This window comes from Onychostruthus taczanowskii, unplaced genomic scaffold (genome assembly GCF_017590055.1).
Source record: "Onychostruthus taczanowskii isolate IOZ18803 unplaced genomic scaffold, ASM1759005v1 scaffold61, whole genome shotgun sequence".
NCBI classification, from domain to species: Eukaryota; Metazoa; Chordata; class Aves; order Passeriformes; family Passeridae; genus Onychostruthus; species Onychostruthus taczanowskii.
The window spans coordinates 412,772-440,278 of NW_024503790.1; the positions used below are offsets into that span (position 1 = coordinate 412,772).

General features: G+C 49.3%; 1 protein-coding gene across 5 annotated transcripts in view; it reads left to right on the forward strand.

The window, feature by feature from the left end:
• The window catches only part of UBR4 (ubiquitin protein ligase E3 component n-recognin 4), an 82,344-nt gene that overhangs the window by 39,001 nt on the left and 15,836 nt on the right, over window positions 1–27,507 (forward strand). For 2 of the 5 annotated variants that reach the window (XM_041419772.1, XM_041419775.1), the window contains 32 exons: window positions 409–564; window positions 1,917–2,085; window positions 2,903–2,999; window positions 3,396–3,503; window positions 3,984–4,100; window positions 5,787–5,996; window positions 6,703–6,852; window positions 7,486–7,713; window positions 7,806–7,884; window positions 8,587–8,829; window positions 9,706–9,874; window positions 10,376–10,520; window positions 11,196–11,281; window positions 11,755–11,842; window positions 12,249–12,442; window positions 13,506–13,745; window positions 15,501–15,639; window positions 16,141–16,266; window positions 16,424–16,552; window positions 18,011–18,354; window positions 19,070–19,160; window positions 19,515–19,599; window positions 19,740–19,867; window positions 20,565–20,694; window positions 21,179–21,336; window positions 21,808–21,917; window positions 22,456–22,597; window positions 23,294–23,375; window positions 24,281–24,454; window positions 24,856–24,977; window positions 25,822–26,019; window positions 26,150–26,230. In XM_041419772.1, the coding sequence (XP_041275706.1) occupies window positions 409–564; window positions 1,917–2,085; window positions 2,903–2,999; window positions 3,396–3,503; window positions 3,984–4,100; window positions 5,787–5,996; window positions 6,703–6,852; window positions 7,486–7,713; window positions 7,806–7,884; window positions 8,587–8,829; window positions 9,706–9,874; window positions 10,376–10,520; window positions 11,196–11,281; window positions 11,755–11,842; window positions 12,249–12,442; window positions 13,506–13,745; window positions 15,501–15,639; window positions 16,141–16,266; window positions 16,424–16,552; window positions 18,011–18,354; window positions 19,070–19,160; window positions 19,515–19,599; window positions 19,740–19,867; window positions 20,565–20,694; window positions 21,179–21,336; window positions 21,808–21,917; window positions 22,456–22,597; window positions 23,294–23,375; window positions 24,281–24,454; window positions 24,856–24,977; window positions 25,822–26,019; window positions 26,150–26,230 (4,718 nt within the window). The remainder of the gene's footprint in view (window positions 1–408; window positions 565–1,916; window positions 2,086–2,902; window positions 3,000–3,395; window positions 3,504–3,983; window positions 4,101–5,786; window positions 5,997–6,702; window positions 6,853–7,485; window positions 7,714–7,805; window positions 7,885–8,586; window positions 8,830–9,705; window positions 9,875–10,375; window positions 10,521–11,195; window positions 11,282–11,754; window positions 11,843–12,248; window positions 12,443–13,505; window positions 13,746–15,500; window positions 15,640–16,140; window positions 16,267–16,423; window positions 16,553–18,010; window positions 18,355–19,069; window positions 19,161–19,514; window positions 19,600–19,739; window positions 19,868–20,564; window positions 20,695–21,178; window positions 21,337–21,807; window positions 21,918–22,455; window positions 22,598–23,293; window positions 23,376–24,280; window positions 24,455–24,855; window positions 24,978–25,821; window positions 26,020–26,149; window positions 26,231–27,507) is intronic. The other 3 variants (XM_041419773.1, XM_041419777.1, XM_041419774.1) reach the window with 2 other exon arrangements.

Consider the following 27,507-nt stretch of genomic DNA (forward strand, 5'->3'; position numbering starts at 1 on the left):
GCAAATATGGTTTGGAAGACCCAGTTATTACTATTGGCTTCTCGTATTTTTGAGAGTGTACTTACAGCTTTTTCCTGCTTTGATTGACTCTTACTGTAGACTTCAGAGGAAGTTATTTCCTCTCTTTAAGCTAAAGCAGACAAAACAAAGCATGTACTGTATTTCCCTTGCATTTATAAACAACCAGACATTGTTCTTTAACTAACTGTGCATGCCTGTGTGTTTGATAGAGAAGCTTTCCTCTCGGGATATCTCCCCTCCACTGTTTTAACTGTCCTGCTCGTCACCCCCAAGCTCCCTTTCCGTTTGTAGCTGCCCCCAAACCCCAAGCCCAATCCCTGCAGCCTTTCCCTGGTAGCGCGAGCGTCGTTTGCAGTTGTTCCCAGGCAGTGTTTTTACTTGTAACAGCTCTCTTTATTCTCTTAGCTCCAGCCTCCGACGACGAGGGCAGCACGGCAGCCACGGACGGCTCCACGCTGCGGACATCGCCCGCGGAGCACGGCGGCAGCGTGGGCTCGGAGAGCGGCGGCAGCGCCGTGGACTCGGTGGCCGGGGAGCACAGCGGTGAGTGAGCCCTGCTGCACTCCATGTTCTCTCCCTGCTGCACCCTCTGCTGCACCTCTGCTGCACCCCTGCTGCACCCCCTGCTCCCTCCCTGCTGCACCCCCTGCTGCACCTCTGCTGTACCCTTGCTGCACCCCATGCTGCACCGTTCGCTCTCTCCCTGCTCCCTCCCTGCTGCACTTCCTCCTGCACTGCTGCTGCACCCCCTGCTGCACCTCTGCTGTACCCCTGCTGCACCCCGTGCTGCACCCCCTGCTGCACTCCCTGCTGCACCATTCACTCTCTCCCTGCTCCCTCCCTGCTGCATCCCCTGCTGCACCCCCTGCTCCCTCCCTGCTGCACCCCTGCTCCCTCCCTGCTGCCACAGCCTTGCCCACCATAGGAGTGTGTGGGTGATGCCTGGCACAGAGGGAATCTCAGTTCCCAGTGGCTGCTGCCATCTGTTGTTTCGTGGATTCTGCCCCAGTGCCCACAGATGGAATGTTGTCTGCCTTTTGTGGTTCTCTGGAAGTGTGGAATCTGCAGCAGATTTTGCTGGGCTGTAATAACAGAATCATTGAATCCCATAATGGTTTGGGTGGGAGGGGACCTTAAAGATCATCCTGTACTAACACCAAGGCAGGGACACCTTCCGCTATCCCAGGTTCCTCCAAGCCCTGTCCAACCTGGCTTTGGACACTTACAGGGATGGGGCAGCCATAGCTTCTCTGGGCAACCTGTGGCAGGACTTCATCACCTTCTGAGTAAAGAATTTCTTCCTAATATCCCATCTAATCCTGCCCTTGTTCAGCTTAAAGCCACTGCCCCTGGTCCTGTCACTCTCTCCCCATATAACAAGTCCCTCTCCCTGCTTTTCATAAGTACCATAAGTACCCAGTACTCTGTAAGGTATGGGAGGCCACAGCAAGGTCTCCCTGGAGCCCTTGCCTCTCAGAAGGCCTAGAGCAAGACTGAGACAATTCACTATGCTGCTGGTTAAGTTTGAATGGGATAGGATTAATTACTCTCCTTTTAGTTTGGGACTGATACCCAGGTAAAATAATCACAGACTTTTATTAAAAAATTTGTCTGAATGTCCACACTACCCATCCAAGCATTGTCTGACTGAGTTTGAATTACTGCTGTGGGATCAGTTCAGTTTGGGCCACAAAGATGAGGATGGCAAAGAAAAGATTTCTACAAATGCATCTTCAGCCTCTCTTGTAGCTTTCAGAAGAGAGCCAAAGCCAGCATCTCCTTTGAACCACGATTCATTCCAAAGTGAAGCTCAGCTGTGGTGGTGGATATGAAGCAGGCAAGGTGCTTGTTGAGTTGCTGAGGTTGTGTTTCCCTGTTTTCCTGTCCTTTCCCAGTGTCTGGCCGGAGCAGCGCCTACGGGGACACCACGGCCGAGGGCCACCCGGCGGGGCCGGGCAGTGTCAGCTCCAGCACAGGAGCCATCAGCACCACCACGGGCCAGCAGGAGGGAGAGGGCTCCGAGGGGGAAGGGGAGGCAGAGGGGGACGTCCACACCAGCAACAGGCAAGAGGCTTTGCTTCCTCTTGAGGAAGAACAGCTGTGCTCTGGGGGATGTTTGCAGAGGAGGGGGCTGCGGGGCTGCAGTGCCAGGAGCGCTGGGTACTCAAAGTGGAAAGTCAGAAACACAGACTAGAGCAAACTGCCATTGCAAAATCGTGCAATCATGGAGTGTCCTTAGGTGGAAGGGACCCACAAATGTCATCCAATCCAGCCCCTGGCCCTGCACAGGCATCCCAGCAATCCCACCCCCTGCATCCCAATGTTGTCCAAACACTCCTGGAGCTCTGGCAAGCCTCGGGGCTGTGCCCATTCCCTGGGAACCTGGGCAGTGCACGCTCTGTGCAGTCGTCATGTGGTGTGATAAATATACCCAGTGCATGTCCCACAAAACTGCTGCCTCTAGGAAGTGACGAAAAAATCCTGCATGAGTCTAGTTAACATGGAATCACTGAAATGTTGGGAGCCTGTGAAATTCACTGTTAGGACAAAAGCATGTGGCAGTGTCCTTTGGGAACATAGGCAGCTTTTCATTCTGTGGGAGCAGGTGCTCAGTCTCTTCTCCAGAGCAGTGTGGAGCTGATTTGCAGGATGCTGCCATGCAGTTGCAATCCCCAGGTGGCCAGGCCTGGGCAGTGTGGCTCCATTGTCAGAGGTGCTCTGCACCTTTGGTATCGCTTCCCTGTGAAGTCTGAGCACGTCCTGTCCTCCCTGGGAGGATTTGATGGCGTAGGGTTTCTGGGGCAGGTCGCAGTGCTCTCCTGGAGACCCTGCTGGCTGTGCTGTGTTCTGGGCTGTGTCTGACTGCTGCCTCTGAATCCAGGCTGCACATGGTCCGGCTGATGCTGCTGGAGAGGCTGCTGCAGAATCTCCCCCAGCTGAGGAACGTGGGAGGGGTCCGGGCCATCCCTTACATGCAGGTGAGTGAGGAGGGCTCAGAGTTAAGCCCAAATCAAATAGTTCAGTCCCTGGTTTCTATTTGCATGTGCTTTTCTCCTTCTTGCCCAGTCACAGTGTGAGTCCATCTGTTGCACAGCATTCCTTACCCACAAGTTTTTGCTGGACTTGTGCCCTTTCTCAGTGTGACTTTACAGCTGACTGAGGAGCCTGAGGGCTCCAGTCCTTCAGCTCCGGTGTGTTTGGGAAGGATTTGTGGGTTTATGCTGAATGTCCATATTAGGATGTGAGGCACAGGCTGGATTTGGGAAAGAACACATATTAATCAAGATAAAATCAGTGCTGTTTTGTGAAAGATAACTATTTATCTTGATAATGTGGAACCTGCCCTCTAATAATTCTCTGACTGCTCTTCCCAGGTTATTCTGATGCTCACAACAGACCTAGATGGAGATGATGAGAAGGACAAGGGAGCTTTGGATAACCTTCTGTCCCAGCTGATTGCAGAGCTGGGCATGGACAAAAAGGTAAAGTGCAGTGTGGGCTCATGCTCTGAATTTGCTCCTTCTAGACAGGGTTTCTTTCCTTGGAGGAATTAAATGCTTTGGAATCACAGAAACATTGCTGTGTGGATGTGTTCAGGCAGTTTATTCCTCTTGCCTCCTTTCACGTATGGTAGAAAATGACATGAGTGGAACTCCCACTGTCTCCTGCGTCTGACATCCACAAGTGAGCATGAAAGTTTGTTTTGCTGGAATTAAACTCTGAGAAGAGCCATGATCAGTAAATGCATGATTGACATATGTAGCTTTTCATTTGTGTGGGACTGTTCTCTGGCAGCCAGGCCACTACCTACCCTTCTGTTGAGGCATTTGTGCTGCTTTTTCAGTCTTACTGCTTGAGTTTAAATTAGAAATGCTTCCTGAGGATCAGAGCACTGAACTTGAGAGGCTTGGGACACTGCTCAGCTCTGGGATTGAGTAAGCAGGATGTGTCTTTTCCTGCAGGATGTGTCCAAGAAAAACGAGCGCTCCCCTGTGAACGAGGTGCACTTGGTGGTGATGAGGCTGCTCAGTGTCTTCATGTCCAGGACCAAGTCAGGATCCAAGACTTCCATTTGTGAGGTATGTTCTCCAAATTGCTTTGTCAGGGGATGATTTTCTCCCCCTTTACTCAGCTCTCACAAGACCCCACCTGCAGCACTGCACACAGTTCTGGTGTTCTCAACGTGAGAACTCGTGGAATTGTTGGAGCAAGTGCAGAGGAGGCCACGGAGGGGACTGGAGCATCTCCCCTATGGAGACAGGCTGGGACAGTTGGGAATGTTCAGCCTGGAGAGGAGAAGGTTGTGTGGAGACCCCACAACACCTTCCAGGGTCTGAAGGGGCTACAGGAAAGCCAGACAGGGACTTTTCATCAGAAGCTGGAGTGACAGGACAAGGAGGAAAGGGTCAGACTGAAAGAGGAGAAATTTGGGTCAGATATTGGGAAGAAATTCTTCCATGTGAAGGTGGAGATTGCCCAGAGAAGCTGTGGCTGCCCCTGGGTCCCTGCAAGTGTCCAAGGATGGGTTGGACAGGGCTCGGAGCAATGTGGGACAGTGGAAGATGTCCCTGCCCATGGCAGAGGGTGGAATTGGTTGAACTTCAAGGTCCCTTCCAACCCAAACCATTCTGGGATTCCGTGATGTGCTTGGGAGGCTTTTGTTATCAAAGATGATCTAAAAGCTGCTAACTGAAATAACAGGTGTAAAACTGAAACATCCTTGAGAAGGCTTTGGAAAAATTTATAGGGAACCTGTACTGTTACTGAACTCTTGTGGAAGAAGAGTTTTGAAACTAGGGCTGGAGGAAGCAGCCGTGTAAAGACAATTGGATGCTCTTGTTTTGTGCATGGTTCCAGACTGAGCTCAGGGCAGCACATTAATGATGTTACTTAAAACGGTCTGGCAGATTTTTCCCTTGCATCTCACCAGTGCTGAAGGGGTTAAAGAGGATTTGTAATGTGATTATTGGAAAGCAATATGCTGCTGTGTCAACGTAAAAGTCGCTAAGAGGATTCCTTAGATATTTGTTGCTAAAAGGTACAGTAATAAGGCATAAAAAGCAGTATGTGTGGTGGGAAGGAGATTAATAAAAAAGCATAGAGGTTAAAAAATTTAGTCTGAACTGCATCAAATTTTAATGAGCTTATGAGCTGTGGGGTTTGTTTGGATTTACAGGGCTGCTTTAATAGTTTTATTTACAGTAGCTTTTTCTCCAGCCTTTGTTACTCACTTGAGCTTCCCACAGAAATCAAAGCTCCTCGTCTTGCAGAATGCAGGTGGAGCAATACCTGGGTGGAGCAGAGCCTGTGAGCAGCAGCTGCAACAGGGACTCTTTCTCTACCAGGATTCATGCCCAGCTGGCCAAATCCCAGATAAACAAATAGAAATCCCAACTTAAAAAAAAAAAAAAAAAAAAAAAAAAGAAGGGAAAAAAAGCCCATCTTGTCTAATCCACAGCAGAGTGGCCTCTGGCACATGTGTCGAGGGGAGATTAGACTTAAGAGGAGATTTTATTTGTTTTCCTTTACTAAGCACTTGTTCAAAAGAGTCTCTGTAAATATTTGAGTTGCTTTTCATAAACACAAAAAAAAAAAATCAAAAAAGCCCAGCCTCAAACAAACCCCAAACTTAAAAGCTGCCTGCAAAGTTTCATCCAAACCTGCTCTCTTGCCCACGTTGTCAGCAGGTGCTCAGGGCTGCCCCAGCTCTCCACCCTGCAGGTTCCCAGGTGTGTTCCTGATCCAGCTCCTTCCCTCTGTTCCAGGCTTCCTCCTTGATCTCCAGTGCCACAGCAGCTGCCTTGCTGAGCTCTGGTGCTGTTGATTACTGTCTGCACGTGCTCAAGTCCCTGCTGGAGTACTGGAAGAGCCAGCAGAACGATGAGGAGCCTGTGGCCACCAGCCAGCTGCTGAAGCCTCACACCACTTCCTCTCCCCCTGACATGAGCCCCTTTTTCCTCCGCCAGTACGTGAAGGTGAGTCCTACCCTGTGCTGGGAGCTGTGCAGGGCCTGCACTGAGAGGAGGCTGCACAGAGCTGGGAAAGCAGCCCTGCACAAGGAGTTTGCCCTTAGAAGAGCAACCAAAATCCATCTTGTAGCACAGAGTTACAGCTGGGAGTGCTCCGAGTTGTCACAGGGCATCCCAGCATCTCTCCCATCTCTTCCTGCATCCCTTGGTGCACTCCTAACCCAGGAGTTCTGTGGAGCTGTTCCTGGAGGAATTTTTAATCATCCTGAAGGGAAGCTGCTCCAGCTTGTGACTCCGAGCTGTGCTTGGCAGGCAGAATTCCTGAACTTTGTGTGCCAAGGAAGTGGAATGGTGGATGGGAATTTCCACAGTAATTCCCAGGCTTGTTCCACCGCTGTGGTGCCATTATGCCATGGTTTGGTGTTTGTACAGGTGCAGTGCAAAAAGCCTGATTAAATGTAAGAATGTCTCCTAAGCTGAAAGCTCCTGAGTTGAACTGCTTTATTACTCCAGACTAGCTTAGTGCATCCTCACAGCTACCATCCACTTCAAGGCCTTGTGCAGGTTCTTATTCATCATTTGGGAATGTTCTTTGGGCTGCAAAGGGGCAGAAATCCCCTGTCTTCAGAAAATCAGCAAAAGCACACTGTCATTCATCATGGCACCACACTGTGGGTGTGCTCAGAGCCTGAGGGATTTCTCTTGCTGCCAGGGTCATGCTGCAGATGTTTTTGAGGCCTACACTCAGCTCCTGACAGAGATGGTGCTGCGCCTGCCCTACCAGATCAAGAAGATTGCAGACACAAACTCCCGCATCCCCCCACCCATCTTTGATCACTCCTGGTTCTACTTTTTGTCTGAGGTAAGCAAGAACATTATACACCTGCAGATTTCCACAAGAATACTCCAATAATGATTTCTTTCATGGGAGGGATGAGCTTTTGCAGAGCTGATCTCAGCTCCATCTTGTATTTTTAATCTCCTTGAAGAAGTTGAACTGTTGGCTTTGTGTGCTCCTGTTGAACAGGAATTTCGTGTAGGAAAATATACAAAAATGAGGTTGCTGTTACTTCTTGAAACTCAGTGGTTGCTGCCACAAAGCTTAGAGAGAAAACCTGCTGTGAGATGGAAAAATGTAACATCATGATCAGCTGTTGGTACTTGGGCCTTAAAAAAGAAATCAGGAAGATATGTGGTGTTTGTCTTCTCAGTTTGCTTCCTACTTTACATAGCAAGTTATCTTACATTTACACAAGTATGAGTTAGGATTTCTTAATTAGCCTTGGTTGGGTGTTTATTTGAGGTTGGAGATGACAAGGGATGGTTTCCAGCAAGTGGTGCAGTGCTGCTGTGCAGTGTCTCTTCTGCCTGGGACTTACAGGATTAAAGCTGGGTGAAGGCATCTCCCATCTGTTTACTTTTTGGAAGAAAACACTCATTTTTGGTGGCCAGCGTGGCCCTGGTGAGCTCACTCTGCCCTGGCTTCCCTCTGCAGTACCTGATGATCCAGCAGACGCCGTTCGTGCGCCGCCAGGTGCGCAAGCTGCTGCTGTTCATCTGCGGCTCCAAGGACAAGTACCGGCAGCTGCGGGACCTGCACACCCTGGACTCGCACGTGCGCGGCATCAAGAAGCTGCTGGAGGAGCAGGGCATCTTCCTGAGGGCCAGCGTGGTGACAGCCAGCTCGGGCTCTGCCCTGCAGTACGACACCCTGATCTCCCTGGTAAGGGCAGGAGCAGGGAAAGGGCCTGGGAGTGATGTTGGTGTGACAGGAGTGCTGATGTGCTCTTTGATCCCATCCCTTTGTGCCTGCAGATGGAACATTTGAAGGCTTGTGCAGAGATTGCCACGCAGAGAACAGTGAACTGGCAGAAATTCTGCATCAAGGATGACTGTGAGTTCTGGCTCTGCATGGTTTGGGGGAGCAGTGGTGTCGTGGTTGGGGTCAAGGTGGCTCAGATGGGGAAGCTCAGCAGAGAGGGGGAGACACAGCTGAGGGTTTTGATAGGACTGAACTGTTTCCAGTACTAATTATCCCAGTGCCCTAATTGCATCTGGTCCTTGGCTAAAGAGCAAAATATGGTGTAATGGATAACTCAGAGGAACAGGGGGTCTGTGTTCTCTTGCTTGTGCAGCCGTTGTCCCAGAGAGTAATTTGGGATGAGCCACTGTACCTGGTGTACCCCAGTGTTAGGCTTCTGTGGTCCAGGGACAGGACAGTTCTGGGAGTACTTGTGTACAAAGGCTTTTGGTTTAGGCTGGGGGTTTTTTTTGTTTTTTGTTTTTTTCTTTTCTTTTCTTTTTTAATTCAGGCTTTAGTGGCATGGAGCTGTGTCAGGGCAGGGTTACGTTGAATATCAGGGAAAGGTTCTTCCCCCAGAGGGTGCTGGGCACTGCCCAGGCTCCCCAGGGAATGGGCACAGCCACAAGGCTGCCAGAGCTCCAGGAGCATTTGGGCAATGCTCCCAGGGTGCCCAGGGTGGGATTGTTGGGGTGTCTGTGCTGGACCTGGGTTGGATTCAATCCCTGTGGGCCTTTTCCAGCTCAGGATATTCCATGATTGTGTGATTGAAACATGTTCCCTTTTCCTCCACAGCGGTTCTCTATTTCCTGCTCCAAGTCAGCTTCCTGGTAGACGAAGGAGTGTCCCCGGTTCTCCTGCAGCTGTTGTCTTGTGCTCTGTGTGGCAGCAAAGTGCTGTCTGTGGCTTCATCCTCTGGAGCTTCCAGCACCTCTTCCACCTCTGCTCCTGCAGCTTCAGGCTCTGGGCAGGCGGCAGCGCAGAGCAAATCCTCCACCAAAAAGAGCAAGAAGGAGGAAAAGGAGAAGGAGCGAGAGGGTGAGGGGCAGCTGGGCCCTGTCCTGTGGTTTTAGGGAACAAGTCTGCTCCTCACAGCCTTTCTTACTCTGCTCAGAAAGAACTGGGTGATAAATCCTGCTGTTGGGGAAGGGTCATGGCTCGTGGCAAGGGCACCCACAGCCACAGTCAGGCGAGAGGAGCAGTTTTCCCATGTGTACATGGGACTAGGGTGAAGCAGTGTGTCCTAACAGTGGGGCTGAAATCATGTGCTGAAGACATCCCAAACCCGCTGTGTTTATTGCCTTGAGTGGGTTTGAAGTTGTCTAATAGTGTTACCTAATCTAGTGATGAAGCAGCTTCCACTTAACTTGCCTGTCCTGGGTTGTAGGAGGCTGAAAGGCTCACGAGGATTAGAACAAATCCTGGGGATGCACACCCAGTTAGCTGTGCTCTGCAGTGATTGTGTTCAGACTTGTTTCCTCTGGCTGCCTTGGAAGCTCTGCTGGAGCCAGGGCTGCTGCTTAATGAATATCCACAGTCCTGGGAAAGTAATTAAGCTTCCCTATAAAAGTCACGGGCATAAATTCTCTCTTGGCTTTTCTTCAAGGAACCGCTTTGGCTTTCACCATCAGATGGTTCTGTGTGAGTCTTTTCATTGCCTCATGGTCAGTCCTTTTCTTTTTATCAGGATGTGTAGCACATTTCTCACGTCCTCACTGGCAAGTTGTCCTGCAGTTTTTTTCCTGTTAGTCAGGACTGCTGGGTTATATTTTTGAAAAAGACAGAAATATTAAACTTTCTTGTTACCTGAAACATAATAATTTGTCCCCATTATCCTGACTCTGAAATAGGAGGGTGGCCTGCCTGTGAGGTGCTGCATTTATCTTCTCCCTAAAGCCTTCCCTGTGTCCCTAGGTGAGGGTTCAGGCAGCCAGGAGGACCAGCTGTGCACGGCCCTGGTGAACCAGCTGAACAAGTTTGCTGACAAAGAGACCCTCATCCAGTTCCTGCGCTGCTTCCTGCTGGAATCCAACTCCTCCTCAGTGAGGTGGCAGGCCCACTGCCTGGCCCTGCACATCTACAGGTGAGCCTGGGGCTGGCTCAGGGCCACAGGCCTCTCTCTGAAGGATGCTGGAGCCTGCAGGTGTTGGGCCCCTCTGGAATTGCCCTCGTGCTTTGCAGATACTGGGGCTGGAGGTGGAAGTTGTGACTTATCCATGATCAATCTCAGTTGTCATGTGCAAGGAGCATTTTATTTCTGCCTGCAAAATCTGACTCCTGTCATGACCAGGAGCAGGTGTTTGTGGGCAAAGTGAATTTCTGAGGCAGATCAGACTCCCACCATGAAAAGTTGGGAGTTGTGTGGGGAAAGGAGTGCTTTAGGAGGCTGGACTCCTTCAGAGCTCTGTTCAGTTGTTGCAGGACAGCTGCTTTTGTTTTGGAGTGCTGGAAAACAGATGGGTTCAAGGGATGGTGGGATTTAGCTCTGTGAACTCTGCAAGATGATGGTTTCCCAGTTTGGTGGACTGGAGCTTGTGTTCTCCTTGTGCACAAGAACCCTGATTGTCTGTAATCCACCCAACAGGAATTCCAACAAGTCCCAGCAGGAGTTACTGCTGGATCTCATGTGGTCCATCTGGCCAGAGCTCCCAGCCTATGGAAGAAAGGCTGCACAGTTTGTAGATCTCCTGGGATACTTCTCCCTGAAAACACAACAGACTGAGAAAAAGGTACAGTGACATTCCAGAAGGCAGGTACAGCATCCCAGGTGCTCATTTTTGATACAGCTGGCACAGATTTTCTGTCAGAAGAGCTTCTGGTAGAAATTTTTCATGTTATTTTTTAGAACTTTAATGTTAAAAAAAGCAGGATCCTTAAAGAATTTGGAAGTGTTGGTTTTTGTTTTATTGTTTTGGGGGTGAGATTGTGCTGGTGAGTTTTTTATTTATTGAGAAAAATACTTCTTTCCCACATGTGGCTTTTGTGGATCTGGCAGCTCCAGTTTTTAGATTTTTGATATTGCAACTCCTAGAAATCTTTTGTAACCATGATTTTTGAACAAAGGAAGCTATGGCTCTTTTAGGGGATCAGTGGGATTGAGAACAAATAATTTAGACCCATTGATACTTGTCATGAGTATGTTTAAAGAGTGGGGAATGCTGTACAAATCTTGGCAGGCATTTGCAAGGGTTGACTGACAAACAGCACTTACTGTGTAAATCTCAACTTTTACGATCAATTAGAGTCCTGGGTAATGATTTAAACGCATCAATTCCTGTGGGTGTGGTGTGTACTTCTTCTGGGGGACCTGGAACACCAAAAGATGAGGATAGATGAGGATATTTGTGTCTGTGTAGCAATAAAAGCACTGTTTTGAAGACTGCCTTTTCCTGGTTGTATTTCAGCTGAAGGAATATTCCCAAAAGGCCGTGGAGATCCTCCGGACTCAAAACCACATTCTCACCAACCACCCCAACTCCAACATCTACAAGTGAGTCACTTCTGCCTTTGATCCATGGAGGGCTTTCCAGCAGAGCTCCATCCGTGGGGGAATACCCAGGATGGTGGTGGGGGTGGGCTCTGCTCAGGTTCTGTGCCTGCTGGGCTTGGGAGAGCAGCAGAATCCCTTCTGCCAGATGGAAACCTGATGTTGGACCCTACCAGCAGAGCTTGGCCTGAGCTGTTCTGCTTTCAGTCAGTAAATGTTATGAGGTCTTAGGTCCAGCTGGAGAATAGAGATTTGCAGTTTTGAGTCTTATGTTCTTGGTCCCACCTTGGCCATTGCTAATTACAATAAAAATGCTTAGTTAAAAGCTGTTATTTCCAGTGTGATTTACATTGTAACAGTTCTGTTACACACTGGGACTGGGGAATGGGAAAAATTGAAGTGATTCTGGTTGAATGGCCTTGGTTTAAAGCAGCAAATGCCCAGGTCCATGTGTCAGTGTTGTTCCCTCATTGCAGCACATTGTCTGGGCTTGTGGAATTTGATGGCTACTACCTGGAGAGTGATCCTTGCCTTGTCTGCAACAACCCCGAGGTGCCTTTCTGTGTAAGTAACCCTGGAATCACACAGCCATGGAATATCCTGGGTTGGAAAGGGCCCACAAGGATCAAATCCAACCCCTGGCTCTTCACAGACATCCCAACAATCCCACCCTGGGCATCCCTGGGAGTGGTGTCCAAATGCTCCTGGAGCTCTGACAGCTTCGGGGCCGTGCCCATTCCCTGGGGAGCCTGGACAGTGCCAGCACCCTCTGGGGGAAGAACCTTTCCTGATCCAGCCTAAACTTCCTCTGGCACAGCTCCAGCTGCTCTGCATGACGCCAGCACTAACTGCTGTTATTAAATCCTTTCCAGTGGTGGACATCCCAACCCTTTACAAATGTGGTTTCCTGTGCCCCTGAGGTTTTGGGGTGCCCTCAGACAGGCAGTGTGTCCTTGGTTTGTCTCCCCAGTACATCAAGCTCTCGTCCATCAAAGTGGACACGCGCTACACGACCACGCAGCAGGTGGTGAAGCTCATTGGCAGCCACACCATCAGCAAGGTGACAGTGAAGATTGGGGACCTGAAACGAACCAAGATGGTGAGAACCATCAACCTCTACTACAACAACAGGACCGTGCAGGCCATCGTGGAGCTGAAGAACAAGTATGTTCATCAAGTTCTGTGTGCAGTCTATGAATCAGATTCGTTCCCTTGGCTTCTTGTTTTTCCCCAAGGTTCCTCCTTAGATTATTACTCATCACTCTCAGCCCACATTGGGTGGGATTGTTCTGAATCCCCTACAATAGCTGAAGCAAAGATCCAGATTCCCTCTGAAGCTTGAAGAATGTCTATAAAATTTGTAAATTCCAATTTTGTCCAGGCTCGCTTTTAAGCACCTGACTTAATTGTGTGGGAACCAGTAGTAATACCGAGAGCACTTCATGGGTAGTTTGACTCCAAAAGGGATTTGGACTTTGCAGCCTGTCCAGGAATGCTGAAAGCATTAACATTGTTTGTTTGAAGCCATAGAGTAGAATTAAAATTAGAAGTTGGATGGTCTCACTCTCAGCTCTGCTTTACCTACCAGAAATGGCTCCTTTTCAACACACTGCTCAGTCTGGAGCCAGTCCTGCTTATGTGCTTCCCCTTCTTACTTCTTGAGATGTTCTCACCAGAATCAGATCTCTCTGGCTTAGGGATTAATCTGTGCCTGCCGCTTATTGCTTATTTGAAGTCTTAATCCTCTGTGACATCACAAGTGGCTGCTGTGGAGAGGATTATGATGTCACAAAGAGAGGATTCTGACTTCAGGTTGAGAATAAGCAGTGGGAGCAGATGAGATCTTTAAGAAATAAATATCCTGTTTTCATGCAAATGTCCTTACTAATAAAAAAATGGAGGTGAAAATCCCTAGAAAATGTCTGTAGAATTAAAGTTTTTCCATGAGGCATCAACAGCTCTTTAATCCCAAACAGTCTCTCACTATGAAGAGGATAAAGGCTTAAAATGTATTTCTGGCTACATATCATGTCAATACAGAAGCTAAGGAAACGAATCCTAGAACTGCTCTCCATTCATCCCAGTTAAAGGAGATTTGGAGCCGAGACGGTTGCATTTGGCTTTTCCTCACTCGTGGGCGGGGAGGGAACTTCCCTCTGGAAAACCTTCCTTCGCTTCCCTCTGCTTTCCTTTGCTTCCCTTCCTTCCCGTCCTGCCCCTCCTCCAGGCCGGCACGCTGGCACAAGGCCAAGAAGGTGCAGCTGACGCCGGGGCAGACGGAGGTGAAGATCGATCTGCCCCTGCCCATCGTGGCCTCCAACCTGATGATCGAGTTCGCCGATTTCTACGAGAACTACCAGGCGTCCACCGAGACCCTGCAGTGCCCGCGCTGCAGCGCCTCGGTGCCCGCCAACCCCGGCGTGTGCGGCAACTGCGGCGAGAACGTCTACCAGTGCCACAAGTGCAGGTCAGTGTGTCACTGAGTGTGCCCAGAGTCACTGAGTGTGCCCCCAGAACGTCTGCCAGTGCCACAAGTGCAGGTCAGTGTGTCACTGAGTGTGCCCCCAGAACGTCTGCCAGTGCCACAAGTGCAGATCAAGGTCACTGAGTGTCACTGTGTGTCCCCAAAGTCACTGAGTGTGCCCCCAGAATGTCTGCCAGTGCCACAAGTGCAGATCAGGGTCACTGTGTGTCACTGTGTGTGCCCACGGTCACTGAGTGTGCCCCCAGAATGTCTGCCAGTGCCACAAGTGCAGGTCAGTGTGTCACTGTGTGTCCCCAGAGTCACTGAGTGTGCCCTCAGAACATCTACCAGTGCCACAAGTGCAGATCAGGGTCACTGTGTGTCACTGTGTGTGCCCACGGTCACTGAGTGTGCCCTCAGAACGTCTACCAGTACCACATGTGCAGGTCTGTGTGTATCCCCAGGGTGTCATTGGGTGTCCCCAGAGTCACTGTGTGTGTCCCCAGCATGTCACTGGGTGTCCTCAGTGCCCCCAGAGCATGTAGCAGTGCCACAAGTGCAAGTCTGTGGGTGTCCCCAGTTCACTGTGTGCCCCCAGAGTCCCTGTGTGTCCCCAGAACATCTACCAGTGCCCCATCTGTAGGTCTGTGGGTGTCCCCAGTGTCGCTATGTGTCCCCGGAGTCCTTGTGTGTCCCCAGAACATCTACCAGTGCCCCATCTGTAGGTCTGTGGGTGTCACTGTGTGTCTCCAGAGCATGTAGCAGTGCCACAAGTGCAGGTGTGTGTGTCCCCTAGAGCCCTCCCGGGTGCCCCACACCCCCTGCCATGTAAATCCCCCATTCTGGTTAATACAAGCACACAATCAAATTAGTGGGGAAGTATAAAACAGGCTTACAGGGATTTAATGTAATGCAGGCTAACAAAGGGAGCCTGGGAGCACAATTCTCAGCCAGCTGAAGTTTCACATCCAGCCCTCGAAGTTCACACCACAGAATTCCCCGGAGCAGGTTATTTTTGGCCTGCCTGGGCTGGAGGCTGGAGTTCATCTGGGGGATTGCAGGGCTTCCCCCAGGATCCCTGGCTGGGCTGGACAGACAGTTCTATTCATGGCTTTTGTTGTGCTCTCCTCATTCAGAGCGGGCTCAGGGGTAATTTACTGTGTGCTATTCACACTTCTGCTACAGCCTTAGAAATCCTTCTCTTTTGTCACTTTTGTCTCCTTATCTGATATCTCTTTCCCCTTATTGTTGTCCCTATTCGTCTCTAATTCTCATGGGATTCGAGGTGTTTAGCAGGCTCTTTCCTGGTGATTGCTGGTGTGTGGAAAGGTTTCCACATCCCTTCTGGAGCTCTGGGAGCTATAAATCAATTCTGTCTGCTGCCCTGCTCTGCAGTGGGGTGAAGCACTGCAGTCAGTCCCACTGCAAAGCCCAGACCCTACAAACCAGAACAGTTCCTTCATCTGTGTTCTACCAAAGGACACAGTGCCCCAGCCTGACTTTCTACTGGGAATTACTGTCATTAAAGTGGAATTGTTAGGAACAATTTCTGTTCCTGCTTTTTCCAGCCAGAACGTGGCACTGCTGGGAGGACGTTTTTTGTTGCCTGATCTGTAGGTTTTGATTCTGAAGTATTTCCCTTCCCCAGGGCAGTCTGGTCACCGAGGTGTTTTAAGTCACCCATCTCTTTTACCTGAGTCTGTTCAGTTTGTTCCATTGCCTTGAGCTGCAGGTTTTGAGCTGCTGCCTTCCTTTCAGGTCCATCAATTATGATGAGAAGGATCCCTTCCTGTGCAATGCCTGTGGTTTCTGTAAATACGCCCGCTTCGACTTCATGCTCTACGCCAAGCCCTGCTGCGCCGTGGACCCCATCGAGAACGAGGAGGATCGCAAGAAGGTGGGGCTGCCAGGAGACCCTGGAGCTCTGGGCCACTGAGGGGACAGCAGGGCTCCCTCCCCTCTTGTGGGGACAGCAGGGCTCCATCCCCTGTCAAAATCAGTGCTCCTTCAAGGCTCCTCACTGACCGATGCATTCTGGGTTTGTGTCTTGCTCCACCAGAGAAGTAATTCTTCAAACAGCATCAGTCAGTGCCTCACTTGTGAACTGACTGCATCTCTTTGCCTTGCTGTAGAAGGGGATGGATTTGGGTTCTTCTGTTTGCTTCCCATCCCACCTGAGGAGCCCTGTGCACTCTGTCCTGTCCCAAAGGATCAGTGTGCTCGGTGTAGTGTCACAGGGTGTGCTCATTTGTGTCACCACAGTGCTCCTCAGGGCAGAACCAGGCTGCAGGGTCACAATTCAGTGATTCTCCCACCAAAAAAAAAGTAAAAGAGAAGACTTGGAGCTTGATGGCTGTAGTTCTGGAAATTAAATAAAAGTTTCCTTTTCCCTTCGTAGGCAGTGACAAACATCAACACTCTGCTGGACAAGGCTGACAGGGTGTATCACCAGCTGATGGGACACCGACCACAGCTGGAGAACCTCCTGTGCAAAGTGAACGAGGCAGCCCCTGAAAAGCCCCAGGTAACCAGGGCCAGGTGGAGCTTGCACAGAGCTCAGGCTGGGGACACACTGGCCTTGGCTCTGCCCAAGGCAGTCCTTGCCTCAGGTGCTGCTGTGCTGTTGTTGTTTTTGTGTGGAGCCTCCCTTTGTGATTCCTCTTTGCTTTCCCCTGTTCCAGGATGAGTCGAGCAGCAGTGGAGGGATCAGTTCTACCTCAGCCAGTGTGAACAGGTACATCCTGCAGTTAGCCCAGGAGTACTGTGGGGACTGCAAGAACTCCTTCGATGAACTTTCCAAAATCATCCAGGTACAGTGTGCTTTGGTTTGGATTTGGGCCAGGTGTTTATTAGGGAAAAAAAATCCCAGATGTTGCCATTCTTCATTTAATGATGTCATTAACAGCAGGTGATCAGCTGCATATTTTCAGGGAAATAATAATAATTTCTAAAAGCTATGTATTAATTACTAGAATTTCAGCTAGCTTGTGAAACTGGTTTTCTCAGCAGCTACATCATGAAGAGCAAGAGACTGAACAGATGGTTAATTAAAGAGAATTGAATTTTTGCATGTATCAAGTGTTTGAAAACACACCAGTCTAAAAAGTGACCTACAGAAGTGTTTTATAAATTAAATGTATTTATTTGTGCTCAACAAGTCACATAAACACTGGAAAACCTGCTACATCGTGAATGTCTTTTTGGCTGTGATATTTAAGCATATTAAATATATTTGGCTCTTTCTATACAGAATAAATTACTCTGACTTGCTCTGCCAGTATTAATAGTAATTAATACTATGGATTTGTCACATTTCCAGTGTTACATTGCATGTAGTGTAAACAGCAGGGAGGATAAAGTGATAAAGTTCTGGAATGGTCTGCCTGGGGAGGTGGTGCAGTCACCATCCCTGGATGTGTTTAACAAAGCCTGGATGTGGCCCTGGGTGCCAGGGTTGAGTTGAGATGTTTGGGCTGGGTTGGACTTGATGGTCTTTAAGGTCTCTTCCAACATAGTCATTCTGTGAATTCTGTGATAAATGAGAGTTAGGCTGATATTCCTCATGGATTTTCCAAGTCTCCTCTTGTCATGAAGGATTTCAAGTTTGGAAGCACTTGGCTAAAAATGTCAGGAAAATTAATGCACAAACATCAGAGGTTTATGTCCAAAAAGGAGACAGAGGAGTCCTTCTGCTTTAGTCAGATAAAGGGAGAGGCCATGGGGCATTCCCCTGGGGTCTCTCCAGTTTTTGGAGGACCCAGCCTCCTTTTTATCCTAATTTTCTGGTCACATTTCCCTTCTCTCTTTCCCCATTGGCTGAGGTACTTCAGAGGTACAGACTTCCCAGAACGCCTGATACCAAAGATTTCCCTCTGATATATGACCCTCCCTTTTAATTTTTGATTCTTACGGAATTTAGGATTTTTCCTCATTATACCAAAGATTTCCCTCTGATATATAACCCTCCCTTTTAATTTTTGATTCTTACGGAATTTAGGATTTTTCCTCATTGTTTCTTTCATATTTCAATATCCAATTTCATTTATCAGCCAAACCATAAGTTCATTTGTAAAGGCAAATATCTTTTTCCATTCATCCATCAGTGGAACCCTTCCCATTGTTTCTTTTATCTCCCATTGCTGGTTTTATCTACCAGCAGACCCCCTCATTCCTCTCAAAAATATTTCTCCCAAAACAAGCAGCAAAAATAACCTGTGTGTGGGAGCAGCATTGCGTGCTGGCTCACAGTTCCCCGTCTGTGTTCCCAGAAAGTGTTTGCCTCCCGGAAGGAGCTGCTGGAGTACGACCTGCAGCAGCGCGAGGCGGCCACCAAGTCGTCGCGCAGCTCGGCGCTGCCCACCTTCACGGCCAGCCAGTACCGCGCGCTGTCCGTGCTGGGCTGCGGCCACACCTCGTCCACCAAGTGCTACGGCTGTGCCTCGGCTGTCACCGAGCACTGCATCACCCTGCTGCGGGCCCTGGCCACCAACGGGGCCATCCGCCACATCCTGGTGGCGCAGGGGCTCATCCGAGAGCTCTTTGACTACAACCTGCGCCGGGGCGCGGCCGCCATGCGGGAGGAGGTGCGGCAGCTCATGTGCCTCCTGACCAGGTGAGAGCTGCTCTGGGGAGAGCCCCGTCCTTGGGAATGGTGCCTGAGGGTTTCACCTTTTGTATTTTCCATGTGTTTGTGATCCTGCAGTTCTTTAGTGTAGAACTCCGAACTCCACACGCAGTGGCAGCTGCTGTTCTCCCGTTTTGGGCAGACACAGCAATTCCTCTCCAGGCCTGGCAATCAAGGACACCTCACTGCCTCAGGCCCCGAGAGATTAAACAAAAGGGAGCTGGGGGGCAAACTTGGGGTAAATGACTTCATTAGCTGAAGCTGGAATTGGAGGATTAACCCCCAATATGCAAATGGACCAAAGTTATAAAACTGTGAAAACCATGAGTCGTGCTCCATTTTTGGGTGCAGCCTCTGGGGGGCTTTGTCTGCCTGAGCTGTACCTGAAGGCCCTTCAGTAAATACACCCACTTTTTATTCCCTTAATTTTGTCTGGCTTCTGTTTTAGGGTAGTCCCAAAAAGGCATCAGGAAAGCCCCCTCAGGAAGGGAAAGCCTCATGGGGAGAGTTACCTTAGAATCACAAAGTGGTCTGGGTTGGAAGGGGCCTCAGTCCCACCCCTGCCATGGGTGTGTTGTACAGCAGCAAAGTGTAACCTCCAACTTCCTGTGCACTTGTTACCAGTTGAGCTGAAATCCCAGGAGCTTTTGGCAGTTAGTACAAGCAGAGCATAACAGTGTTGTCTTTTTCCTCCTGGAATCAGGGACAATCCAGAGGCTACACAGCAAATGAATGATTTAATCATTGGGAAGGTTTCTGCAGCTCTGAAGGGACACTGGGCAAATCCAGACTTGGTGAGAGACTCTGTTTTCCTGTTTCTTTGTTCTGCCCCTCTGCACTGCTGGTGTGTTCTAATCATTGCATCTTCTCTCTTATGGTCTGTTTGTAAGAAAAAAAATTGAGTTTCGATAGGAAATGACATAAATGTCAGAGTACAACACAACATTTTGTGTACAGGTACATGCTGAAGTTTCCTCAGGCAGTTCACTGTCTTGGCTTTGCTTGTACCTCTCCAGCAGGTCGTGTCCCCCAAGTGTGCATGGCATTAAGCTAACTTAGATCCATGTGTTTTGAACCTGAGTTCATTAAAGCTGGGGAGGCAGAAGGGAGTGGGGCACCCCCAAGAGCTGGAGCACTGTGTGTTGCAGGCGAGCAGCCTCCAGTACGAGATGCTGCTGCTGACAGACTCCATCTCCAAGGAGGACAGCTGCTGGGAGCTCCGGCTGCGCTGCGGTGAGTGCAGGCACCCGCCCAAGGGCCAGCAAGTGCAGCAGCATTTCCACCTCTAAACCCCTTCAGTGCTGCCTAGAGCTGTGGAGGTGTGTCCTGTCTGCAGCTCTCACAGGATAATGAATATCCCTGTCTGCTTTCAGCTCTCAGCCTCTTCCTGATGGCAGTGAACATCAAGACTCCGGTGGTCGTTGAAAACATCACCCTCATGTGCCTGCGCATCCTCCAGAAGCTCATCAAGCCACCTGCCCCAACCAGCAAGAAAAACAAGGTACTGCCTTGAGGCTGAGCAAAACATTGAGAATTTGCTGATTGAAGTCTGGCATGCTGATCTCAGTGAGGAATTAGTTTGTGAGGAAGCCAGGATTGCCTTTCCTGGTCACTGTTCCCAGGGAAGCACAAGCCCTGTGACTCTGGTCTTTACACACTGCAAATTACAGATGACTACTTTCTATTTTCACTGGCTTTTGGTGACTTTGACCACAACTGTTGGGGGTTTTCCCCTCAGATCTGAGGCATGGGGAAAGAGCTACTTCAAAGCCACAGCTTGGTTATTTTGGGCAGACTTGAGGCTTTCAGCAGCTTTGTAGAATCAGTTACCTAAATTTGAAAGATTCAAGTACTTTTGACTGAGATTTTTAAATACAGAGCTACAGTTCTTATTAAAATATATTGATTGACTGCTGTTGATTTTCATTTAGGATTAGATTTGCAGAAGAGAAGGTATTTTTCTGCTTTGATCTGCCTGTCTGATAATCACAGATGGATGTCAGAGATGGGTTTACTGATACTTCAGTAGGAACTGGAATGTCTGTCTTAGTTCACCATTAACAGACACTGTGTTATCCTGCTGTCCACGAGCTGCATTTGCCTCCTCATGGCCCAGCTCCAGTGATTCACCTCAGGAGCAGCTCTTTGGGAGCAGACTGTGGCTTTTTGAAGAATCACAGAGCTTTTTTATTTGTTAGGATGTGCCCATGGATGCTCTCACCACTGTGAAGCCTTACAGCAATGAAATCCATGCACAGGCTCAGCTATGGCTCAAGAGGGACCCCAAGGCGTCGTACGAAGCTTGGAAGAAGTGCCTCCCTGCCAGAGGTAACCCCCGTGCCTGTGACCTGCTGCAGCTCTCTGCAGGAACATGTGTGTCCCCAAATTTAATAAGGAATGTGCTTCTGTGGAGTTGTGTTGGCTTCTGTCCTGTGACATCTGATTCCATCCTCACATTTAGTCCTTAGAGTTGTAGCACTGACTTTTCTGGGCTGTGTGCCTCAAACTCTAAACAGAAAATGCTCTGTGCCCAAAGAGAATCAGGGACTAAAAAATGAAATCTGTTGCTTACTTAAATTGATACCAGTCATCTGGAAAGCTGATTAAATTCCTTGAGAGAGGCTCTGGGATTTGCATGAGATTTGGAATTGAGCATGGCTCCACACAGGAGTGAAAATGGCAGCAGGAGGAGATGGGAAGCACTCAGTTCCCAGCTGGAGTTTGGCAAGTTCCAGTAGGAAGACAAAAGTACTCTGGCAGTTTGCAGTTCATGACTGCTGACAGTTCTCTTGGGCTCTGCTCAATATTGCAGGTGCAGATGCCAACGGGAAAACTCCCAGCAAAGCTGAGCTTCACCAGCTCTACTTGTCAGAAAAATACGTCTGGAAGTGGAAGCAGTTCATGAGTCGCCGTGGGAAGAGAACTTGTCCTCTGGATCTCAAGCTGGGACACAACAATTGGCTGAGACAGGTAAAGGTGGGAGAGCCCGGGGCAGGGTTCAGTCACACAGTGTGGGTGGTTTGCTGCAGCTCCTCTGCAGGGGTGTTTGGGGAAGCTGGCACTCACTGCCTCTAATTCCAAGTCAGGTTTGCAGCTGTGCTCCCTTAGAAATGCTGCATCAGACACTGATCTGGGAGTCTGTGGGTTCTTAAACTTTGAACCTTTGATTGCCACAGTGCTCCTTCCTGCCTGATGAGCTGCACTTCTAAAGGTTCTGGAGCAAAGCTTTGCTTCCTCTGTGTGTGGACTAGCAGGTCCATGCACTCTTTTAACACTTTGGTGCTGAGCAGAGCAGGAATTGTCACAGAACCAAGTGTTTGGAGAGCAAGAAAACACTGCCACCAGGTTACCCAACAGCCCTCATGTTGTGCCTTCTTGTGAGCTGTCACAAGTTCAGCTGTGCCCATGGGTCTGACCTGGCTTTTCCTGCCCCTGCCCCAGGTGCTGTTCACTCCTGCCACCCAGGCTGCCAGGCAGGCTGCCTGCACCATCGTGGAGGCCCTGGCCACCATCCCCAGCAGGAAGCAGCAGGTCCTGGATCTCCTCACCAGGTATGCCTGTGCTGCCACACCTGGCAGCTCCATGAGTGTTTGTGTTCAATTCTTATCAGAATCTCCCCCTTCTTGCAGCTTTTCTCACACCTCTCCCTGTATACCTGCAGTTCAGGGGTCTTTTTGAGCTGGATTTTTCAACTTAACTAGCTGGGAGGGTATAGATCTAGGGAGATTGGGGTGTGCTGCCTGGCAATGAGCTCTTGCAGTCTGTACTTTTTCCAGAAGTAAGGATCAGCTGTTCAGCTGTGTGGCCAACATTTCCCCTGCCTCTTCAATGACAGAATACTAGGGTGAACTCTCTTCCACCTGCTGTGACATAGCTTACCCCAGCCCATGCTGATAGCACAGTCAGCTCCTTTTTGGGACAAATACTAATTTAGCCAGCAAGTAATGAATATCAGTGATGCTGTTATCAAGGACAACAGGGAGGATGGATTTCTGGATGCTCTTCCTGCCTTTCCACAGTGTCCTTAGGCTGGAATGAATGCCTTTTGTTGCTGTGAAGGGTGTGTCAGCTTGTGCTTCTCTTTCACAGCTACCTGGATGAGCTGAGCATTGCTGGTGAATGTGCTGCTGAGTACCTGGCCCTGTATCAGAAACTCATCAAACCTGCCCACTGGAAGGTCTACCTGGCAGCCAGAGGGGTTCTGCCCTACATTGGCAGCCTCATCACTAAGGTATGGATTTGTGTGCAGGAAATGACCTGTTAGCTTGGCTTTTTTTTTGCTTTGAAATTCCATCCCTTTATTCAGTGCCCTGTTGCTGACCCTGCCAAGGTTCTCAAGTTCACACTTCAGTGCTGTTACCTCTGAACAGAGGGAGCCACGGGGGTGTTAGCCCCAGCTGGAGAATTCCTCAGCACTTTAATTAACTGCTCTGGGTTGTAAATATTGCTGCATTGCCTTGGCACCTGGGAGCTGCTGTGCAGCTCCCAGGCTGGGTTCTGAGAGCCCCTAGGGACAGGGAAGGATCAGGTGTGCTGCCATTGCTGGAGAAATGGGAATTACAGCCTTTGGAGAAGCAGCACTCTGGGTCTACAGTGTTCAGAGTGAGTTTTCTGTGGGGGTCCCTGCTGCACTCCAAAGAGGCAGGTGACATTCTCCATATCAGTGGTGACTGTGAGTGCTCCTGGAGGGCCACTAGAGCCAAGCAGTGGTAGCAGGAAGGTGCAGGGGGGAAATGAGAGGGATATTTGTGGCAGGTTTCCTCTCCTTTTCCCCTTCCCTCCCTGCTGTTGCAGTTGTGCTTTCTGTGTGCCTGGCTCAGTTTCTGTGCTGAGTTCTTTGCACCCAGTGTTAAGACACCCCGATGGTTATTGGCATTGCAGGGCCATCTTGGCCTAACAGGCTGTTAATTATTTTAATTATTTTCAGGAAATAGCTCGTTTGCTCGCCTTGGAGGAAGCCACACTCAGCACGGATTTGCAGCAGGGATATGCCCTGAAGAGTCTCACAGGTATTCAGTGGGCCTGCAGCAGGCTTAGAGCCTGGTGATCATTGTTCTCTAACAGCCTGTGGTAGAAATTCAGAGAGATCTTATTCAGCTGTGTTGCCATTGTCAGCACTGGATTTTTGCCATTGATTTAACACTTAATCTCTAAATGGATTTTTCCATATTTTTTTGTGGTCAGAGTTTTTAGCTGAACTGTGTTAACATACCAGGCAAGCTTCATCATTTCACTTTATTACATAGTACAGTCCTTGGCACCACTGTAAACACTGCTGCTTTATTCCTACCTGTTCTTCTTACCTTCCTGTTCTATAGGAGCTTTTCTTTTATCTTCTAGGGTGTATACCCTTTTACAAAAATTTGTTGGAAATGGACATACCTCATGAACTAGATCATTGTTTTTTGTATCCTCTTTCACATTCTTCAGCCATTAGTGGGTGAATCCATAAAGCCTGGCTTCTTGCAAGAAGCAGCATGTTGATCAGTGTGTCATGGGAAAGAATCCTTGTGTTTGCTGATTCTTTACTTTATTGTAGGAGTGACCAGTTTGGTGATGTCACTGATAAGTCATTTCACATCATCAGAGGTATTAGAAATATTGCAAGAGGAACAGTCATCTGCTTTTGGAATAGCTTGTGACAGAAAAATGCCAAAGATTGCAGAATTTTATATCAAGCGCACGGGAAACTCCTTAGGCCCTTTCCTCATTCCCAAACTATTTTTCATATGTTACAATCTACAAGCCAGGCCAAGGCTTTTGCCTGCAACCACCCAGTTCACAGGAATGAGCTTTAAACCCCAGACTGATGGGAGCTGGAACAAGCCATTTTTATGATACTGTACCCTATTTGCTGCTATGAAATTTAGAAATCAAATTCTGTCCCACATGCTGAATTTCTGTGTCTTTCTAGGTCTCCTCTCTTCCTTTGTGGAGGTGGAGTCCATCAAAAGGCACTTCAAGAGCCGGCTGGTGGGCACGGTGCTCAATGGCTACCTGTGCCTGAGGAAGCTGGTGGTGCAGAGGACAAAGCTGATTGATGAGACCCAGGACATGCTGCTGGAGATGCTGGAGGACATGACAACAGGTAAAATCACCTCTGCTCTGTAAATCCAGCCTTGGGATCAGCAAAGGTGGAAAAGCAGAACAGCCACACAAAGAACTTCTCTAAATGACTGCTGTTGCAGGGGGTTTATGGCTTCCAGTATTTTCTCTTGGCACAGAACAGTTGAATATTGTTCCTAGTCACCTCTTATTTTCCAGCAATCTCAGCCTTCTCATTTTTATGGGGCAGTTTTACTGCAGCCCAGCCATGCAGAGTAACCCTACCAAATAAATACCTTCCATCTTTCACAGAGTGGATTCACAAAAGAAGAGAGCACCAAATTGTGGGGCTGGCTGCAGAAGGATTTATTGCGTGTGCTGAGTTCAAGTGGAATCTATAAAATTGCCTCCAGTGTCCATTTTAAAGCTTCCTTTTCTTGGCAGGCACAGAGTCAGAGACCAAGGCGTTCATGGCCGTGTGCATAGAGACTGCCAAGCGTTACAGCCTCGACGACTACAGGACCCCGGTGTTCATCTTCGAGAGGCTCTGCAGCATCATCTACCCTGTGAGTGGGGCAGGGGCACACTGCCTGAACAGAGCCCTGCAATGCTTTGGGAAAGGACTCCAAGATTGTCCAGTGCCCCCTCTGCCATGGCAGGGACACCTTCCATGATCCCAGGATGCTCCGAGCCCTGCCCAGCCTGGCCTTGGACACTGCCAGGGATCCAGGGGCAGCCACAGCTTCTCTGGGCACCTGTGCCAGGGCCTGCCCACACTTCCCAATATCTGACCTAAATTTCTCCTCTTTCAGTTTTAACCCATTCCCCTTTGTCCTGTCACTCCAGCTCCTGACCAAAAGTCCCTGTCTGGCTTTCCTGTAGCCCCTTCAGACCCTGGAAGGTGTTGTGGGGTCTCCACACAGCCTTCTCCTCTCAAGGCTGAACATTCCCAACTGTCCCAGCCTGTCTCCATAGGGGAGGTTCTCCAGTCCCCTGAGCAACTCAGTGGCCTCCTCTGCACTTGCTCCAACAGTTTCCTGTCCTTTTTTTGTTGAGGGTCACAAGAACTGTGTGCAGTGCTCCAGCTGGGGTCTCATGGTAGAGAAGGAGAATCACCACCAACCACTTCCAGCAACCCTGGATCTGGTTCCTTTTTCCCAGGAGCAGAAGTGTCTGCAGTCATGATTCACCATTAGCCAGTGTAGACCCCAGTGTATCCCCTTTGGGTTCAGGTTTCCTGAGGAATTTGGTTGCTCAGTGATCCTGGCCATCCTCTGAGTGTGGCGTGCAGAGCAGATGCACCAGTGGGGAAAGGACTGAAGGTTTAGGAACATTCTGCCACAAAAATGCAGGAATGGGAGTGTGGTTAGGGAAAAACTTATTCACTCTGTCTCTGCTGCTGCTCTTTAGGAGGAGAATGAAGTCACTGAGTTCTTTGTCACTCTGGAGAAAGATCCCCAGCAGGAAGACTTCCTGCAGGGCAGGATGCCAGGGAATCCCTACAGCAGTAACGAGCCTGGCATCGGGCCCCTCATGAGGGACATCAAGAACAAGATCTGCCAGGACTGTGACCTGGTGGCTCTGCTGGAGGATGACAGTGGCATGGAGGTGAGAATTCCTTGAGGTGGGGATTTCTTGCACAGACCTGTGGGATGCTGGTTTTGGGCAGCTGGTGGTTGCTGGGGTGGTGATGTAACAACCTGAGCTTGTTCTTGACTTGTTCTTCTCTCCCTTTCAGCTTTTGGTGAACAACAAGATCATCAGTCTGGATCTGCCTGTGGCTGAGGTCTACAAGAAGGTGTGGTGTCCCACAAATGAGGTGTGTGCTACCTTTGTACAAGTTAACAGCACAGAGCACCTGTCCTTCACATCAACAAAAAAAATGGGGAAAAATCAAAATCACACGCGTCAGGATTTATTTCCTGGCATGTAATTTATTGGGTGTAACTGCTCAGCAGCTTTTGGTGCTCTGTTAGGACAGATTGTGCATGGCCCTGCAACGTGAGTGATTGCAGAGCATTGCCCCAGGTGAGCTGTGTCCTGTGTCACACGTGACTCTTGCTGAGGAGCAGCCTTCCCTGTGTTCCCCTGGGGAGAGCTGAACGTTTCAGTGCCTTTCAGAGCACATTTCACACTCCATCTGCACACAAAAGTTTTGTGTGTGTGCACGCAGGGACACCAGATTGCTCCATCAGTCTGTGTTTCTGGGGTGAACCCAAGTTATTTATGCACAGAGCATCCAGTGCTTCTCCATATTTGCACTTCTGCTCTCATTTTTTTCATCAGGAGCTCAAGCATGTGGCAGATTTATCCTTTTTTTGCTTTTCATATTATGTGTGTTCATAGTTGTGTGTTTTTCACATGAAGAAATGGACCCAGCAGCCTTAAGGGTCCAGTCCACCGTGTCATACTAAGCTTGTTCCAGAGGTGGATGTGGTCTAGAATAAGCTCTTCCCTTCTTGCCTTGTGACCATTAAAATAAACTCCCACTGAGACAATCAGGTTCAAGCTTGCCCACTACAAATATATTTTTAGAGGCACTTGAGATCATAAAACAAAACTGATTTGCCCTGAATTTCTTGGTCATTCTTCATTTCCTCCTGGCCTCAAATCACCTTTGAAACCTCCATTTCCTGAAGCCATTTGTGTGAAGAATTCAAACAAAGTTCCAGTTAGCAGTGAATGATGATAAAATGGGTCTCATTAAGCTTTATTTCAGGAACAAAGCCTTCAGTACTGCAAAATCAAGCCCAAACCTTGTGACAGTGATCATTTTTTAGCAAGATACCAACTTGGAAAGGGAGATGAGGTGCTGGTGTTAATCTGTGAGTTCTGATTAGAATTGTCATCAAGTCACTGGTGGGAATGTTCCCCATGCTGCCCCTGGAGGAGCTGTTCCCGTGGGATGCCGGGCTGCAGCCAGCGTGCAGCTCTCCCGGGAGGAAGCAGCTCTGCTGGTGAAAGGCAGAGTTTGCTCAGCATTCCTGTGGATGAACAGCTTTCATCTGTCTTCCTTTGTGAGCACCTCCTGGAGCCGCAGCTCCCGTTCCCTGGGAGCGACAGGCTCACAAGAAACGCAACCTCAGGCCCCTTTTT